General features: G+C 36.7%; 1 protein-coding gene across 1 annotated transcript in view; it reads right to left on the bottom strand.

The window, feature by feature from the left end:
• Nucleotides 1-6060, bottom strand: part of rapgefl1 (Rap guanine nucleotide exchange factor (GEF)-like 1) — a 55620-nt gene extending 49560 nt beyond the window's left edge. Inside the window, exon 1 of the mRNA XM_067381629.1 lies at nucleotides 5023-6060. Within this exon, the coding sequence (XP_067237730.1) occupies nucleotides 5023-5404 (382 nt within the window). The 5' untranslated portion in view covers nucleotides 5405-6060. The remainder of the gene's footprint in view (nucleotides 1-5022) is intronic.
• Nucleotides 6061-20750: the final 14690 nt, after the last annotated feature.

The following is a 20750-nucleotide window of genomic DNA, read 5'->3' as shown; positions in this document are numbered from 1 at the left end:
CAAAATGATATTCTCGATAATATATATTGATGTACTTATAAGAACTGCAAAAGCATTTCAGCAAAAACAATTAAGCATGAAGTCACAAGCCACTCCCCTCCCTCTGCACATAAGAGTGGAGGAAAATTTCCCAAAATTGTCAACTGCCACTACTAACGAATCATATAGCCATAACATTGTTCTTGCCCTGCCCTCTGGAACTTTGTTCTAACATGCCAACCGACAGAACTACTTTTGCCTCAGGCTCACAACTGGAAGGGCTAAAGGTAAACAAAGTTATGTAATGATCAACTTGCTAATCTCGGTTCGATGAGCCCTACCAAATCACTGCATTACACACTAGCAGTCATTGCACACACTCATGAGGTGTCTATGCACATTCCTGAGATAAAGCTGTTTCGTGGGTGTGTCGTCTTAGAACAGAGCAACTTAAGGTTCCCGGGAATTCTGGATTCCACATAGAAAACCCAAGAGATAAAGGTAATAAATGTATATAGAAGTACATATACCAGGTTTTTAATATTTCAAAGTCATTGAATTCATAATGTACCAGAAAGTGAATCTGTCTACAGTTACTCATTCGGTCAACAGCTGGGCTGTGTCTTCTTAACGCTAATGAACTGACTGCATGTGCATCAGGACTGATATGTAAGCAGTGTCTTATTTCAGTGTTACCTCTTGACCCTGGATCAGTGGACTTCCCTCAGTCCATAATCCACAGTCACTCTACGGACAACAACACTAGATGAGACAAATTGCAAGCCCATTGTTGGCTAATCCAGGATTAGTGGCACATTTTCAAAATTTCCCGGGCCTCGATAATGACAAATTGTAGAGAATATGTCAGTCTTATCTAGAGGCACGGCATCCCCCTTTACATAAAAAAGAAGTAAAACAGGTTGAGAATGAGGCCAAATGTCTCAGTCTGTGACAAAAAATCTCTCTGATCTGTTCTTCAAACAGAGCAGAGGTTCAAGATAAATTGCTTAAAATCACCTCCAAAGGAGAAAAAGAGACATGAGCTGTGAAGCACACCAAATGAATGAAAGTTTAGTTCATGGCATCATTATAGAATGAATTTCGAAAACAAATAAAACATATTGAATGAACTTTTGAATTTGAATCATTAAGTAATGTTTCAAGTCACAATTTTCAGTTGGTTTAAGTCCGCTTAAAGATTTCCAAGTTCCTCAAACACCTGAGTTAGTTCACCCAAAAAAACTGTCATCATTTACTTACCCTCATGTCATTCCAAACCTGTAAGACTTTCACTCAACTTTGAAACACAAATCAAGATATTTTAAATAAAATCAGAGGGATTTCCACTTTGTCAACATTAGGGCTTTTCACACTTGAAATAGTTAACCCTGGGTCATTCTAAACCCAGAGTAAACAGAATCCTGGGTTTCTTCCTTCACGTTTCACACTGCTCATAATTTACCCAGGGTTAACAATTAATCATTGGTATTCATAAGCTTGCTGTTTCACATTGTTCATACCTAGACCCTGGGTTAATGTTCTTATTTGCATATTTGCGGTGTCAATGTCATTGATTGGATAAACGCAGCACGTGACCTGTTTACATAGCTCTAACATTGTACGGTGCTGCCGACCGTACTATTGGACATTTCGGATTATAAAGGTAAGAATGAAACGGTCCCTTCTTCACTCATATTGTCGCATTTTCTGTCAGTATTTGACATTTTTCCTCTCAAACACTGAATTTGCTTGTTTATATATAACGCACAGTGTTTCTGTGACTGTCCAAATCACACAAATATAAGTATGTGATTGATTGTCTGTTGCTAAGCGTCTAGTTGTAACATTCTAACACTGCATCATTTCACACTGTACAAGTTTGGCTCTGCAATGTGGAGTTAACACCGCAAAAGCAGTGCTAACCCAGCTCAGGAGCAGGATTTCATAACCCCGGGTAAAAAGTGGTGCTAACCCCACTTTTGTAATTACAAGTGTGAAACGTTCCTTTACCCGGGGTTAAAAGCGGTGTTTAGAACAATGATAACCCAGGGTTAAGCGCAGTGTGAAAAGCCCTATTGGTTTCTTGTGGAAGCTCAAACGTGCTGCATAACACACGAGAATGAACCGCAATGGCTCTCATACATCAAGCAAACATGCTTGAGCTTCCGTTACACAACTGATGTGCGAGTTGATGAATGTTTATATGTAAATAAAGCCTAAATTAAATCTGTCCATCATCTAAAGCAATCAAGTCTCTTCAGAAAATTTGGACTAAACCCCTCAATTCATATGGATTAGTTTTATGATCTCTTAATGGAAGTTTTGAAGCATCAAGGTGGTAGTTGCATAGACCATCAATGGAGGGACAGAAATCTCTCAGATTTCATTAAAAAGAACTTAATTTGTGTTTTGAAGATGAACAAAAGTATTACAGGTTTGGAACAACATGAGGGTGAGTAAATGATGACAAAACTTTCATTTTTGGGTGAACTAACCCTTTAAACAAACAATCTACCTCAATTGAGCTTGCATGTGCACATAAACCTTTCTTCAATTTTATACTTTTCACAACAGTCCAATAAAAAAGACCAACCTATCCATCATCATCATCATCTAGTCTACAAAAACAGGGACATTTTATTATTTACCGTACATCCTATTAACGCATTGAACCAAGGCAAACGACCCGTCTGCCCATTGATTTCACATCAAGCATAGTTCTCTCTTTATGCACCGGCATACTGTAGAAATCCCTGCAGTTTCCATGGTTACTTCACAAAAACACTCTAATGCACATGTGCAGTGCGAACTGCTGCACTATGGCTGCAAAGCATCACTGCCAATGAATGTGTGGGAAAGCCATTCTTCATTGCATAAAAGTCCTGGAACTTACAGGAACAGGTAAACATGTATGCACTTGTTACAGACAACCCATTCCCATCACAACACATCAATTTGTCATTTCCCTGTAAAAAAAAAGTCCTTTGTCTGAAACTAAAATAGAAACCCCCATGCTTGGCACAGGAATTGATTGGTTTGTGGTGTTTTCTACATACAGGTGCTCAGTGCTGTATGTGGTTGTCAGGTGTGTGTGTGTGGGTGGTATCTACTTGTGGGATCATGAAACATCCATAACACCAGTTTGAGGGAAAACACACAAGAAAGCACCATGGAAACATTTAATTTCATTCTATTGACATAAGCTTTCCCATAGTAATGGAAATACCCCAGCACCACCCTACTTGAAGATATTTCCCAGCCATGCAGTTCCTCGTTTAGTGATAGGATCAGTTATTGACAAATGTGAAAGCACTTTGTTTTATGACATCACTCTCTGTGACCTTTTGATGTGACCTTTTAAATGTTGCCAGCCAGTGCTCAATATAATCTCAAGGTTTACGACTAGTCTTGACTGCATTCCTAGAGAACAGTGGTCTCCTGTCATGCCACATCTCTGTGAAATAATTCCTAATATTTTATATATAAAGGCACAAATTAATATATAATGGTACTGCAAAAAATAACTTATTCATACAACAGCTTACAGAAGCGGCCCAAATATTGTCTTTATGACCTAATTATTCTCGCAATAGCAGTCCATAACATCTGTAACCATAGAGTTAGCGACTAAAGTAAATAACAGAAAGGCTACTGCACTATACGACGTAAATGACAACTAGTTGTCAAGTGTGATTCAGTTTACACAGCACAAGATTACCCGAAAATGCAGTTTTTCAAGTTGTTCCAAACCTGTATAAATTTATTTGATCTGCTGTACACAAAGAAAGATATTTGCAATAATGTTTGTAGATCTCACCCCCCCCCTGACTACCATAGTGGGAAAAAAATACTATGGTAGTAAATGGGGGCGAGATCTGCTTGGTTACAAACATTCTTCCAAATATCCTCACAAAACAAAGAAATGTATACAGGTTTGGAACAACTTGAGGGTGAGTAAATGATGACAAAATTTTAATTTTTTTGGGTGACCCTTTAAGGTCTGGTTCCATTCTGGTACAACACTTTCAATTCCTGATAAAAGTCCTGCTCTACAACTAAGTTTTTAACTTAATACGTTGTCTTAAAAAAAAAAAATTCTCATGGCATGACACAAAAAGACAAAAAAAAAATATAAATTTAAAAAAATAGCAAGACATGACAAAACGTCCAACAATTTAAACGCCTTGTTATAAAAGTTATGGAGGACTTCAGTAGAGGAACTAGCGAGATTGCGATCATGTGATTTTATTTTCATAAATAAAAAACAATTGCGACTTACAATGTAATATGACATGCAGGAAAAAACAGTAGGATAAATTTTACTAAGTCGTTCCCTCAATTTATAAATCGTGCGCAAATTTTTACTTATTCGTTCCCTCGATTTGCTAAATCGTGCGCACAATTTAGCAAATCGAGGGAATGAAATTGTGTGTATGATTTAATAAATCGAGGGAACAACTTAGTAAAGCGTGCGCATGATTAACTTTTTTTCCTTGCATGTCATGTGTGGGGCACCGTAGGAAGAAGTAATACATTCACAAAGTTGGAATGTTCCTTTAAGGCTATGAAAAAATTACGCGGTAGCAGGTAGACATTAATAATATTTAAAATATTAAAACATTTACAGATTTTTTTTTAAATAATTCTCACTTTAATTCAATTTCAATTCAAATTATTATATCATAGCAATATAATACTGATTATTAAAATATTATGCACATCGTGTGTCTGCGCTAAATTACTCACTATCGTGCAATCCGCGACCCACAACGGCTAAAAATATTTGCCATTACGCGAATATTAAATTGAAGTAAAAGTGCATTTAAAGTGCACAACAATCGCATTTATTGCAAAAAAAAAAAAAAAAAAAAAAAAATAGCGATCAGTTGATAATCGTGACAAGTCGAAAACGATTATTTATTGTAACCCACTACTGGAGTGCACCATAAACGGTCACTATAGTTGTAAACGACCTGCTCTTCAAAGATCCACCAAGAATATCTGTCAGTGGAGCATGAACAGTGGGAAATGGACTCATCTCACCTGTGCAGTTTGCGTACCGCTTTCCCGCCACACTATCCAGCAGCGCCAGCGCTAGATTGTCTGGAGTGTCCGCGGGCAGCGGGGTCCAGTTCGTGTCCAGACTCGCCTCTGAGCTCTGCTCATCGCTGGACAGCGACGGGCTCCTGATGTCCGCAGTGGCGGATGGCCAGCACGGCGCTTCTTCGGTCTCCGGGCTGAACACCTCTCTCGCCGGGCCGCTTTCGGGAGACGTCTCCCTGAAGAACGGCACCACACGGGACAAGCTGGCCCGCCGCCTGGATGCCCCGGTGCCGGTGGCCTTCTCCCCAAAACCACCCGCCCGAGTGAGTGCATTGGTCTGTTTCTTCAAGAATTTTTCAAGAGGCTTCATTCCAGCCGGCATTTTGATGACAGAAATCACAAGAAGGCCCTGGGTTGATTCTAATTAATACTCAATAATGAACACTGATGATAACCGTATAGACGTGAGCGTATAGGCTACATAATAGCTGGATAATGCTGGAACCCAACTCTGATCGGAAAATGCCTGAAGAATATCTTCCCCGCTGTGTTAGGGTGTCAAGAATAACACACGGCCATTTTCAATGTTCATTTTACACAAGTGGATGCTGATCGAGTCCTTACTACCCTTAGGAAAAAAAAATCCAAACGTATCCCAGGGAAACCCGTCCTCCACTGCAGTCCTTCAGCTCGAGAAGAAGGCTATATGTGTACTATCATTGCCACTGTCAACGAAGCCTTGATCAATGAGTCAATTACACGAATGCTCAGACACAAAAGATGAAAATAGCAGCAGGTAGCACTTAATTATGCATATACATATATAAATCAGTCTCTGCCAAGATGCTGGACCATATAAATTAATCGTTTACCGCAGCAGGTCTGAAGGAAACGGATTCCGTCGCAGACGAGATGCGCGACTGGATATTGATGATTATTCCGTGCCTGTAGATCCCTGACCGGTTCAGTGGCATCCGTATTTATGTTTTCTCTCACGGTACCGAGTGTCTCTGCGCCTCGAGTCCGCACAAATACTGCGCTCCGTCGCTCTCACATACAGTACAGGCTACACACCCTCTCTCTACTTCTCTCTCTCTCTCTCTCTCTCTCTCTCGCTGGCGCGCGCGCTCTCTCTCCACCCGCCTTCTCTGCAGCTGAGTGCGTGTGTTATTGGTGGTGTCAAGAGATATTGCTCAATTGCTTTGAATCGCAGCAATTGCAGTCACAAGCTCATATACTAACGCTGAAGAACCCATGTGCGCCAAAGACTGAACATTTGGTTAGGCTTTTCTGGTCCCACTTTATATTAAGTGGCGTTAACTACTATGTATTTACATCAAAAAATAAGTACAATGTACTTCATATTGAATAGCAAAACACATTTGCAGCTGTTGAGGTGGGATACGGGTAAGGTTAGGGTGGTATGGGTATGTTTAAGGGTAGGGGTAAGGGTTAAGGGATGGGTCAACAGTGTAATTATGAATGTAATTACAGAAATTAATTACAGATGTTATTACATGCAGGTGTTTTTAAAACATAAGTACAATGTAAAAACATGTATGTACACAATAAGTGCAATGTATCAAATGATTCATTTAAATGTAAGTACATAGTAGTTAAGGCCACTTAATATAAAGTGGGACCGCTTTTCTATATTTTTCCTAATCATGCACGCCAAAATGTTATATTTATGTGGTATGGAAATATTGAATAACTGTTCCAACTATTTGGTGTGTTGGCAATTCATATAATATGCTACTATGTTTGTGCAATGTGTCTCAAAGTTTGATATCCCTATATAGTTCTACTTCTAAACGGTTTAAATTAATGTCAAGTACAAAGACTGCCCCGCTGCTTTTTCATTCATTTTGTGCATCAATTTTAGTGATCATCAAATGTACAGGTTCAAAAAAAATTATATGCCAGTCCTTGTTTAATTATAAATATTTTAGTAAATTAATAAAAAGGAAACAAATAGGCCTATATAAATACATAAAACTTTTTATCTTTTTAATGGCAGTGGTGACTAATATCAGCTTACCACAGTTATCATGACATTTCAACTTCTATATCCCAAACTCTTAAAAATTAAGTTATTTTATTGGCATTCATGGTTCCATGATATAACATTCCATTGCAAAACGTTCTTTATAGTAATAAAAGAGATCCTTCAGGGTAGCAAAATGTTCTTTAGACTAAGCAAAAGAACTATTCACGGTAAGTTCTTTGGAGAACCCAAAATGGTTCTTCTATGGCATCGCTATAGAAACTTCTTTTCGGAACCTTTATTTTTAAGTGACAATTTTGTTAGGAAAAAACAAAGGACGTTACATTTATTTTGTGTGTTTCCATTAGCTCTATTACAGTAGAAATAGTGGAAATAATGTGAACACATAATAAGAACATTGCAAAGTATTAAGAACATAAAAAAGAGCATCTACTTTTGTCTATCTATTAAAATATAAAGTTAACAGTGACAACATTCATTACTGTAGAACCTGAGACTAAAGTTCTGTGCGGTATCAATTACAGTTGGCATGTGTCTTGTCCTCCTTAAGGTCTACAGTTAGCCAGCTGTATGGTTTCAAATTGCCCAGCTGGAAAGCACAAAAGGGGTTATCTCTTTCACAACCACTCCATGAACACACACACATTGAATTTAAGTGTCTCCAATCAAAGGCACTTATTAGGAGACACACTCCGACACCATCAGACCTCAGGCCTGGTCAGGGTACGAGTGGCTTATAGTTGTGAGCCAATAGAGTAAGCGACTTCATTATCAGTATTAAGTTACGTTTGGCAGGCCATACATGGTGTCTTGTTCAAACGTCTGTCAGGAAACAGTATCCCTAGACACCTATGAGGGGTAAATATGGGATCCGGTGACCATCGGTGACCGCACTATGCTGAGCACTTAATTGAATACAGAATAATTTGCAACACATGGGAATACCAACTCATTTTCTTAAAAGACTAAAAATTATTTTTGAAAAATTAATGAGGTCTATGTGCATGGTTTATAAGAAACTATATTGTTATATTACCTGACTTTCTGTAATAAAATGCATAAAACAAATAAATTATAGCTAGTTACACACAGATTCACGGACTAAATTTTAAAGCAGCATTTTTTATGCCATAAAGGTTCTAGACAGAAATGCCGTAAATTATTGCATAATATTTTCATGTATAATAGGTTATTTCTTTTTTGTTTGTTTGTTTTTTCTAGTGATAAAGTATGTTTATGAACTGTTTAATCTATAAAATGTAATTAAAATTAAATAAATGAAAACTCAGTCCATAAAATGAAGGTTCAATAAATGAAGCGCCTGACAGAACCCTTTAAGGTTCTAGATAGGACCTTTTCTTCTAAGACTATATGTTGTACAGCAGTAATCTCTTTTAAAGTATATATCTGCATTTTTTTCTTCTTTTTTTTTTCTATAGTGGAGATCAGTATTGGGGAAAGTTACTTTTAAAAGTAAAGCATTACAATATTGCATTACTCCCTGCATTACTTAGTTACTTTTTATGAAAAGTAATGCATTACATTACTTTTGCGTTACTTTTTCTCACCTGCGCTGGACTTGCTTGTTTGTTTTTTAATAACAAATAAAAAAGTTCTACTTTTGGTAAATGTTAAGGCACTTTCACACCAAAAGTGAAATGAATAAGCCTCAGGCTGAAGGAAAAGCATATTTACGCCTGTACAGTATAGGCCACAGCTCAAAGAAAGCTTTCAGCTGTGCTGCCATTCTGGATTGAAGAAGAATAGGACACGAGAAGAAAGTTCAACACTCTTATTTCCAAATCAAGAACCCTATTAGATAATCTACAGTGATTTTGTTTATTAGTATGGTTGAATTAGATCATTGAAGGTCAGCAGCAAAGACATTGCTTAATAAAGTGAGATTAAATACATAAAGTATATTTGTATAATTTAATATATTTAATTATTATAGGTTTGCATAAAATTCTGAGATTGCATTTCACTCTTTTTATTCATTTTGAGGAATACTGAATGTTTTCGTGCAAGTGAGATGAGTAAATGTTCACATTTAGTCTAGAACTACAATAACCATCATGTTCGCACACAACGCCTCTGCACTTTATTTCTCTCAACATGGGGACAGGAGAGCTCTCAGTAAATAAATGTGAAAAAGTAACTTGCGTTACTTATTTGAAAAAGTAACTTAAATATTTTGTTTAAATTGAAAAAGTAATGTGTTACTTTACTAGTTACTTGAAAAAGTAATCTGATTATTTAACTCAAGTTACTTGTAATGCATTACCTAAACACTGGTGGAGATCAACAAAACAGAGAATCATCTGCCTGATAAACCCTGATGAACTCAGCTGTGGTTAGAGCTCCTTCCGCACATCATATAAGATGACTGTGCACGGCAAAACCTCAGGATGGGAATTTCCGCCCTCTGTGACATCACACAAACAAACATGTTCAAGTTAGGCTGGGTAAAACATACCTCAGAGACATCCTACATGATCCTGTTGAATTCTGAGCTATGTGTGTGACTTCACCCAGCCATGTCTGCAAGCTCAAAACTGCAGGCGGTAAAAAGTATAAATTTAGCTCTGCGTCAGTAGAGGTCCTCATTGTCACCATGGAAATGATTGTGAAACCATGCTGCAGAGAGGTGGAAATCACACATGGGGTGAACCACTGCAGTCATCCGCTGGACACAGAACTAATATAACAAACACACTCACTCTCTCCACCCTTATACACTTTGTGGCTTCCCCCGTTTATCTCACTGCAGTTTGTTCCACATTTTATCCCACAACTACCTCTGTGGTTTCTGTGGCCCCACTGATTGGGGAAGTACAATGCATTAGGGTGGCTGTCAGATGTGGATGTGTGTGAATGTCAAAAGAATGACATAGTCAAGTGTTTGTCATATTGTTTGTCATATGACCTTCTCTGAAGATGACTGACATGATGTTAACGTGCATAGTCTGTGACTTTATCACAAGAACCCCCACAACTGCACTAGACTTGCCATCGAAGTGCTGCAAATGGCTTTATAATGTTTTCTGTTCTCTCAACAAGAGAATTTAAGGGGTAATGAACCCATAAATAAATTCACTCTAAAGCCAGATGAGGTCCTGCAACTGGGAATGACATGAATGAATGTCAAAATTGGACGATTGACTATATATTTATGTTATGAGCAATATATGTTTTGTAGCTTGACTGAATATTGACTAATATATATATATATATATATATATATATATATATATATATATATATATATATATATATATATATATATATATATATATATCTTCTTCAAATGTGTCAAGTGTTATCAGATTTATGCTGATAATCTGAAAAAATTGACCAGTATAGAGTTACGTATTGTGTATCCCTACTCATAAAACTTTTTGTATCTGTATGTTTATATTAGCTTCCTCCTAGAAATCCAACAAAAACAGAGCAGTATTTCCACAAAAGCAAAATAAGCCATTACCATGGTAATTTCATAAGCATATTTGTCTTTGTAATGAACATGACTCTCTAATATATTTGCCTTGCAGTGGAGCCCACCAGCCCTCATGGATACATAAACCCACCCTCCCACACACACTCCGATGATGGATGACCTCAAGAGCCTAACGCACTTGCCCTGGAGTGAGGAGAACAGAGCTCACATCTGCGATGACTCATTAAATACGTCCCCCACCCCTCCATGCTGTCACAACGCCATCCTTATGCCATGCATTATCGTACACAACGCAAACACACAAGCGCACACGCTCACTATGTTGTCATTCTGCTTTGTGAAAAGAATTGGAATGTATTGTACGGACGAGTAAACACAACAAAACGTCAATGTCCTTAGTCAGAATAGTGAGACACAGCCTTTTACTTTCACAATAAACAATAGATCCATCATGTCCAACACTTTACTAGACTGGGAACCCCTTTAAATCTAGACATGTGGAAACACACGTGCTCTTTCATACACACTCATATACAAACAGAAACTAAGATGAATGTTGTAGGCCTCTAGAGTGCAGGATCAGTGTGTGTGTGGACAATTTGTGCCGTAAGGAGATTATCTTTAACTCATTAAACAGACCCACTTTCAAGCACTATAAACCCCCCCGTCTCATCCCTGATACCGGTACACATCCATACACATCATGAAGAGGAAAGTCGTTTGTCTTACCCCAGTGCAGACACCCTCCTCCCGGTCAGTCTGGCAGATTAAGATGGTAATGTGACCCCTGAAGAACATTTTCAAAAATACACTTTTATGGGATTATTATTTCACTGTGATCCTCGGGCTTAGCATCATTTAGCTTGGCATCAATTGGGAAGCATCACTAGATTGTGCTACATTTCTTAATGCGTAGCTACTGACACCAGATAGATGACTTATGTCAACGATTCTATTGAATTTGAGAAATATTTGGAAAACAGAAATGCAATTTGGTTGCCAAATTTCAACTTTCAATAATGGTCTAAAACAAAACAAAACAAAAAATGTTGAAACATATTTTATTTATTCTATACTCTAAAAATGCTGGGTTAAAAACAACCCAAGTTGGGTTGAAAATGGACAGCAATTGGGTTGTTTTAATGTTTTCCCAACCTCCTGGGTAGTTTTTATTTAACTCAACTGTTGTTTAAAAATGACTGTGGGTCTGTTTATTGATTTTGGGTTCATTTTAAGCCAGCCATATAGTCTTTTTAAAAAATTAGCTGGTTTAAATAAAACTCCCCAGCACGTTGTGCAAATATTTAACCCAACCACTGAGTCAAAACAACCCAATCACTGGGTTTGTCCATTTTCAACACAACTTGGGTTGTTTTTAATCCAGCATTTTTTTAATGTAATACACTTATTTAGGTCTAACGAGCCTTAGTCGATGACTTAAAGGAATAGTTCACCCAAAAATTAATATTCTAGGTGTATATGTCTTTCAGCTGAACACAATCAGAGTTACATTAAACAATATTGTGGCTCTTCCCAGCTTATTATTATATTTAAAATGCTATAAACTATAATCATAGCTTCTAGCAACAGCTGTATGCCCGTAATGAGAAAGTCAAGTTCCGGCGGAAGGGTGACCTTTGACCCGACGTATGACGGCTCTTTTGTGAACGCACATTTGGCCGTTACCGGAAGCCAGTAATAATTGTTTATATAGTTTTAAATATGGATATTTTTCTTTTAAAAATCCTGCCGCTTCACTTCAGAAGGCATTTATTAACCCACTTGAGTGGGTTAATTACTGGATTACTTTTATGATGGATTACTGGATTACTTTATGGATTACTTTTATGATGGATGGATGCACTTTTTGGAACTTCAAAAACTTGGGCTAAATATTCAACGGCATTACAAAGAGCTAGGATATTATTTAATATAACTCTGATTGTGTTCGGCTGAAAGAAGAAAGTCATATACATCTAGAATGGCTTGAGGGTGAGTAAATTAATTCATTTTTGGGTGAACTATTCCTTTAATCGGCTTATAAGAGTCGTTTGTTTGCAAATCGGACTTCACTGGTTGCACTGCATATTTCAGACACTCTAAAAAAAAAACCTAGCCCGTTCACACCAAGAATGATAACTATATTAGCATCCACAAAAGCGGGCAATATTATTCTGTTTATTAGCCTATAAGAGTGCGCTCCAGTTTTGTCATCTGCAGCTCTTTAAAGAAGAATGGATCCTGATTTGCTGTCAATGTTTTTTATCATTCAGCGGCTGGAAAAAATAATTCTGAACGTGATTCCAACAGTTTTGTTTCTCTGTGCCGTTATCGTTATAGTTATGGTGTGGTGGACTCTGGAACCGGCAACATTCGTGCTAAAATTCAACAATCGTGCTGTACGTGTTTGACTCATAGAAAAAGACTCATAAAAATTATTCACCAGTGAATCAGATTTAAATTGCAGTGCTTAACAGTAATCCAGGAAACACTTTCAGTGGCATTGGTGCAAGAATGCACTTGTGTGAACTGTTAATGAAATCAAATGTCATGAAAAGTCATTTGGTTCTGATAGGTTTTTTTTTTTTTTAATGGCTCTGGTTTTGAATAATAGCTTCTTATTCCCAACACAAATAATGACTATGTTTTTATTTTGCGGGTGAAGTATTTCTTTAATAAACACGGATTAAACACAAAAACAGTCTTGATTTTAATGTTTAGCCTTCTCTTTGAAAGAAAGAAGCAAAGAGAGAGAACAGAACAGACAGAAAGAGAGAGACTCCTTCCTTACACAACAATTGTAGAGAACAAGGGCACATTAGACACACTCTCTCTTGCATTCACCTAGGGATGCAAGCAGGTTAAAGCAATTTCCTTGGCTGTGATATCACACCTCAGTGCTGCTCTCAGCTGTGAAGAGAATGTGAGAAAAATACATCATGAACAAAGAAAGTGAGGAGAAAGAAAAGAGAGAAAATCAATCAAAAGAAATGACAGCGTGTATGGGTCTTAGATGCCTGAGTCACTTTTGATGAGTTTGTGCGAGTGAGCATCTTTACTTGAGCGTGATACACACACACTTCTCATTACACATGCACATGATTTGTCTCATTGCATGGATGCTCCCTAATAACTGCTTCCATGAATCATGCGAAAGTTTAATGACACCCACACTGGCCCTTGCTGGGGGATGGGGACCCAAAATGACATCACCCTGAGAGACAGGGGCCTTTGTTTGCTTACTGTCACTCCACAAAGACGGCAGAGGGGGAGACCCCACCTCAGATATATGTGCATCTCTACTAAACAATGGATGAGAGAAGAGACACGTTAAATATGCAGACTGCCAACTTAAAGCATTAAAAATGCATTGGTTACAAAAGCTCTCAAAGAAGGCTTGCTAATTGTGCAGACTTCACGAGTTTTAAATGTGTGTCAGATTTAGGTCAGTACAACTTTAAAGTTTTTTTTATGGGTGCTTCAGTTTGTCTGGATCTTTGAAATCCTAAAGTTTGGGTTCAGTGTAGGGTCATTTTCTCTAGTTTACTAATTTTCACCCATGGCTATGTTCTTGCATGAACTCTTAAGGGAAAAGTGTAGAATTTAAAATCCTATTGTAATTTATTCACCACACTTCATGACAATGAAAAAGCATGTATTTTTTCCGGTAAGACAGATCAAGAAACATTTATTATTATCAATTACTTATTTTCTTTGATGAGTACAAAGTAATAAAAAAAAAAAAGCATTTGTTTGAAATATAAATCTTTTGTATCATTATCTTTATTGTCAGTTTTCATCAATTTAATGTTTCCTTCATTGTAAACCCTATAACGCTCAAAATAATTGAGCGTTTGAGTAGGACAAACTTAAATTACACTAATTAGTTCAGTCAAATTAACTTTTATGAGCATTTAGCACTTTCTTTTTCTTTCAAGTTCACAGAACTGATATATTTTAAGTAAACTGAACTGTATTAAACTGGGCTGGGATTAATATTTCCCAGCATGCTTTGCCCATGACACTCGAAAGGGAGAGTAAATGCTGAAATTAAGTGTTGTATGTTTTGTGTGTGTGTGTGTGTGTGTGTGCAAGATTAATGTTAAGTGGGAGATTTAGTAGTGATTAATGTTTCAATATGCTAATTCAGAAGAGTTTCTAATGTGGGTTTTTGGTGAATGCAGGTTTGAGAGCAGGTATGTTAAATGTTTTATATTTCTGTACTAATTCAGCAAGTGCTATATCATGCACCGACGTCACTTTCCCGCCGAAAGCACGCTCCCTCAGCTGGACTGAGTGGCAAAAGAATCTGCTCCGTGACTGGATTTAATAGGAGAAACTGCGAAAACGCGAGTAAAACAAACGATTACACTAAAGGTTGGAATTGAATGTGTTCCTTACAACTTGTCAAATAAACCTAATCCATGGATATAGACATGCAGCCAGGAGTCGTGTTTCCTGACATTTATATGTGCCTGATTTCGACGCCGGGGAAATACATAAAGCAAATCTGCATGTGAATATTTTATATAACTACAATATAGGTAGGTTTAAATCCGCCTAATCACTTATGTCAATGTTATATCGTCATATTGTCCAGCCCTAAAACATATATGTAGTTTTATAGTATAGTTTTTGTCAGTGTTGTTTATTGAAAAACACCCAATTATGCAGAATATAAGATGGAAAATATTTAATTGATGATTTGTCAACATAATATATAACAATACAATATATACGGTATGATTTTACCTCAAAATCCAACAATTTGACACAAAATGATAACTGCAAAATATGTTTCTCTGCTGGAGTCCAGCTGTTTCTGTGAATTGCAGTGATCAATTTGCTTCTTTTTTTTCTGTAGCTTTCTGCAGTTTTTAAATATATATCTCAGGTTTTGTGTCAAAGCTATTTGTACAGTCAGTCGCAAAGCTCTTTCCCGTTTTGGATGTGTTTTGTGTGTTTTTCGCGACATTGATGCTGAAAATCAATGCTGCCGCTCAGTCTTTTGCCGCTCAGTGGGCGTGACCACAGTCGTAACGGTCGACTGTGACGTCACGTGCATACCCTCTATTGTTAACATGTTAGCAAATTAGCATTTTCTGAATTAGCTTGTTATAGCTAGCTAAGTTTCCACTAATAAAAATTTTGTTTAAGTTAAATTTATGAATTAGTTTACTTCAATTTATTAACAATTAAAATGTATGAGTACAAAATAAACATCTGCCTGTTCTGTTTACTTAAACTTTGAATTTCTTAACTGAACAATTAACCGATTGCCTCTTTTTTTTTTTTTTTTTTTCTCAACTTATTCGGGTTGTCTACATACAAACTCAATTTCGGTACCATTCAGTAGATGCCCAAATCTTTAACCTGAAAATAAAAATGAAAAGGAAATGGATATGTTTTGATATGTAGAAAAAGAATAACATCTTTAAGCAAATATGCTCCTTCTCACTGTTTACCTCATGACAACTTGGAATGAGTTTGGGCTTGTGACTCTAAAAGAGTCTGTGACGTGTGTCAGGTTCGTGCAGGTCATCCGCGGCCTGAAGCCACAAATCAGGCCACGTTTCAGTGAACTCAGATGCAGCGTACAAACAAATTCAGCCACGTGATCACCATCCTCCTCTTGCTGCGAGTGTGTTTGTAAACACTGCATCAGTCTGGCTGGAAATATATCAAGGCTTATTGTCTAGCAGAGAAATAATTAAAAAGGGCCCCATCACGTTTGACTAGTCTGTGCAAGTCACTGCTGCTCCAGAGAGACAGAATGAGAGAGATTCCATACATAACAGATGAGGAGAGATGCGGTCAGCAGGAGATGTATGTGGGTCGCTCTCAATGAAAAAAAAAAAAAAAAAAAAACTTTAATAGGAATAATCTTGAATATTGTGGTCCCTATATGGCTCGGGTGCATCATTCAATGCAAGTCAATATTTTCTGCAGGGTAAAAGTCATGCAAGAGCATTTATTCCTGATGATCCAACCTGATTTGAGGTTGTCTAAAGTTTAATACAGGTTTGAAACAAATCCTCATTCATTAATATAAGCAATACTTGCCTTGGTAAGCTTTATGCATACATGCACCTTGAGAAATTAAGACTGAAATCTGGTAACACAAAACCCTTGACTTCCTGTTTCACTCCTTCAGCAGTGACACAGGACTGTAACTCCCCAGTTCACACGTTTTGCAACATGAACCTATACACAATGGTGTAGGTATGTTCTAGCCAGCATACATCACAAAACAGTGAATGCAGGCTAAATACTTCTATAAGTAGGTCAGTGAGACCAGCACTGTGCATAATAATCACATTATGATTATTCAAAAGGCACAAGAGGGTATTTTCTGCTATAGGGTGTAAGTCGAGATGATGCACGCAGCAGTCATTGTTTCAAGCAGTATCATCACAATTCGCTGTAACTGTTGCCCCGTGTCACTTTGCAAGTGTGATCAGTTTGATGGTTTCAGAAAACTGGGTGTGAATACAGAGGCTCCCAGTGAGGTTGACACTCTGAGACCATGGTTATTCTGAAGACTATTTTTAAACTTCTAGCGAAGCCGAATCTTTTCAAGCTGACAACTTTCATGTTGTCAAAGGTTCAGACCTACTCACGTTTTTCTCATTCTATTTTTACTTTTTTATGTGGGAAACTGTGGGAAATATTCTTTAAACAACAACAACACAATTTAAAATAAAATATTTGAAAAGCACTAACATTTTAATGTGTATCCTTCCCACATCAAAATGAATTGGTAACACTTTACAATAAGGTTTCATTTGTTAACTGCATTAGTTAACATGAACTGCACTTCTACAGCATTTATTAATCTTAGTTCATGTTAATTTCAACATTTACTAACACATTAATAAAATAACACAAGTTGTGTTTGTGAACTTACATGAACAAACAATGAACGATTATATTTTTACTAACTAAAATATATTGCTCATTGTCAGTTCATGTTAGCTAATGTGTAAACAAATGAGACCTTATTGAAAAGTGTTTCCAATTAAGTAAGTAAAATGTTAATTTAATGCAAATAAGAATATCAAACAGTCTCTGCCTTTGATGAAAAGATTGTTAGGATCATCAATAGCAGTGTTGAGTATTAATTTATATACTCAAATTTCACAGCCAAGGCTTAAGCTAGTCCCAGACTAAAATGCATGTTTGAGCTGTTTTAACTGAAAGCATGTTAAAATATGTCAGCGCCACTGTTTTGTCTAAAGATGCACATCAGTAATGTTTTTTCCCCCCCTAAGGAATATTTATAAAAGCTACTTAAAAGCTCTAAGTGACCTAAGGTCTAATCCTGGCTTAATCTAAGCCCTGTCTGTGAAACCAGGCCCATTTATTAAAGGGTTAGTTCACCCAAAATTGAAAATAATGTCATTTATTACTCTCACCCTCATGTCGTTCCACACCTGTAAGACCTTCGTTCATCTTCAGTACACAAATTAAGATATTTTAGTTGAAATCCGATGGCTCAGTGAGGCCTCCACAGGGAGCAATGACATTTTCTCTCTCAAGATCCATAAAGGTACTAAAAACATATTTAAATCAGTTCATGTGAGTACAGTGGTTCAATATTAATATTATAAAGTCACAAGAATATTTTTGTGCGCCAAAACTTATTTAGTGATGGCCGATTTCAAAACACTGCTTCAGGAAGATTCGGAGCACAAATGAATCAGTATCGAATCTGCTGTTCGGAGCGCCAAAGTCACGTGATTTCAGCCGTTGATGGTTTAACACAATCGGAATCATGATTCGACAAAGAAGAATCATAACGAAGCTTCCTGAAGCAGTGTTTTGATATCGGCCATCACTAAATAAGTCATTAGGTGCGTCCCAATTCGCGTACTTGTGCACTATTCTGTGACGTTTTTAAGTATAAATAGTGCGAGTAGTGCGTTCACACTGATAATTCCAGAAAGAAAAAGTGCACTTTAAATACCCGGATGGTGCACTAAATTAACGGAAAAAACGAAGTGTGGAATGTTGGACACTTCGTGCACTCAACTGTCGCAGCTTCAATTACGTAGAGGAGGGGGGGAGGGGGATCAGACTCCATTGTTAAATGACAAAATAACCTTATACAATTCACACACTATGTGGATGAGTGCATAGTGCATAAGTACATAGTGTATAGTGCGTCGTTTCGGATGCAACTATTATTATTAGTAACTCTTATTACTAACCCTTTAATATTTTGAACTGGCTTTTATTTTTATTTATATATCACTTTATTTTTGCTTTTGTCATATATATATATTTTTATTTAAATATTTCTATTTAGCTTAATTCAGTTTTAGTGACTATAGCATTTCAACTTTTTTTGATTTCAGTTGATTTTAGCTTTAAAACTATTAAAAATTCTCATTATTCAAAATAGATACACTGATTGACAGTTCAAAATTTACTAGGCCACCTTAATTACAACTCATATCTGAGTACATTTGTATTAAAATATTCTACAAAATTACTAAAAAAAAATATATATATGTATATATATATATATATATGTATAGCCGAATATTAAAATAGAGGCTTGAGAGGGGGAAAATCCCCCAACCATCCAGCTACTGCAGTATTTACTGTTGTTATGAAGACTGTTTTGTGTGTGTGTGTGTGTGTGTGTGTGTGTGTGTGTGTGAGAAGTGCGACAGTGCAGCACTGAAGAATAAAGGCATTACTTCCCCCTAGTGGACATTCTGAGGCACTGACAACGACAACACTGTAAAACCTGACCCCATTTTTCCCTTTAAAAAAAAATCTGTTGGTTTGGTTTCACATTCTACTGCTGAAATGATCTATAATTAAGTCTTTCTCGTCTATTTTTAAAACCAGTCTATGTATGTTTACTGGTGAACAAACAGTCTGATTTCGAAAAAATAACTGCCTGTGGAAAACAAAAGTTTTATTTTGCATTTCTCTAAATAACAGCTGCAAACGCAGCAATGCCTCGTTAAGGACAATAAATCCAAAGCAAAAAGTCAAATTATCCTAAACAGTTTCTAAATTACGGTCCGACTCTGGCTGAGGTGTATTTGTGAGGCGCGCTGCTATAAAAGAGTTCAAGCGGCAGCAGCGGCGCGTTCCGCCGCATCGCTCACTCCCTCTTGGCAGGGTTGGATGCGGCAGAAGGCGACGCTTCGCTTTTGGCAAAGTCAGAGTTTAGCACACAACCACAGGCGGCAACGCAGACAAACGCAGCGTCGACCATTCTGTGTTTACAAACTAGAACGGGTTTATCACTAATTATAGTGCTCATATTTCATGGCTTTCAACATTAATGGAGAGATTTATCAGATGGGAGAGATGAACAAAAGAAGCAGCATAAAAAGCAGCAACTACAAAAAAGTAAAACTATGTACATTGACAGACAAACCCCCCCTAAAAAAAAGAAAAAAAATACTATGGTAATTTATAGTAAATACTAGTGTTTTTGAAACTACTATAGTAAATTGTATACTGCATTTACATCACTTTAAGGCATACTGCAGTATTAACTATAGTGAACTGATCAACTGCAATAAATACTGTAGTTTAGTTTTTACTACAGTAAACTGTAGTGTATTCATTGTAGTATAATATACCCTATAGTTGTAGAAATCTTAGTACAGTATTGGGCAAAGTAGTTTGTTTATATTACTATAGTTGTTATATTACCACAGCAACTATAGATTTACTGCAACAAATTCATTCAAGTACTTTACTGTAGTATGGTTCAAAAACACTTTAATATTTGCTATAAATTACTATAGTTTTTTGTCATGTGGGGATATTAAAACTGTAAAATGATTGTCCAAATAAATAAAAATAAATAAGAGGAAAATAAATTAACCTGTAATATTTAAAAATGATTGGTTTCTAATGGTTTCAAATGCTGCAAGTAAATTCAGGTATCACAGCATTGTAATATAGCCTACATTATAAAATTATATTTAAGGAGTTGCTAAAGATTACATCTAATGGTGAGGATTATTAAAAGAAATATGCATGCATATCACTGTAAAATCCCCAGAGTTAAATCAACTCTGTTCAGAGTACATATGGTCCCTCTCTAAATAGTGTTAAAGTAACACTCAACCAGAGTTAAAGTTCATGAGATAATTAAGCATTTAATAAGGCTGTGACTGAAGTCAGTTGTAGTTCTTGTGTTCCTCTTTTCTTCAGTGATTCTGCTTGTTAGCAGCAAGTGTTCATCACTAATGCACAATCAACAATTATCTCATTAACTCTGCTTTAGTG

The sequence above is a fragment of the Chanodichthys erythropterus genome, chromosome 3 (genome assembly GCF_024489055.1).
Source record: "Chanodichthys erythropterus isolate Z2021 chromosome 3, ASM2448905v1, whole genome shotgun sequence".
Taxonomy (NCBI): domain Eukaryota; kingdom Metazoa; phylum Chordata; class Actinopteri; order Cypriniformes; family Xenocyprididae; genus Chanodichthys; species Chanodichthys erythropterus.
This window is presented reverse-complemented; position numbering and strand designations above follow the sequence as displayed.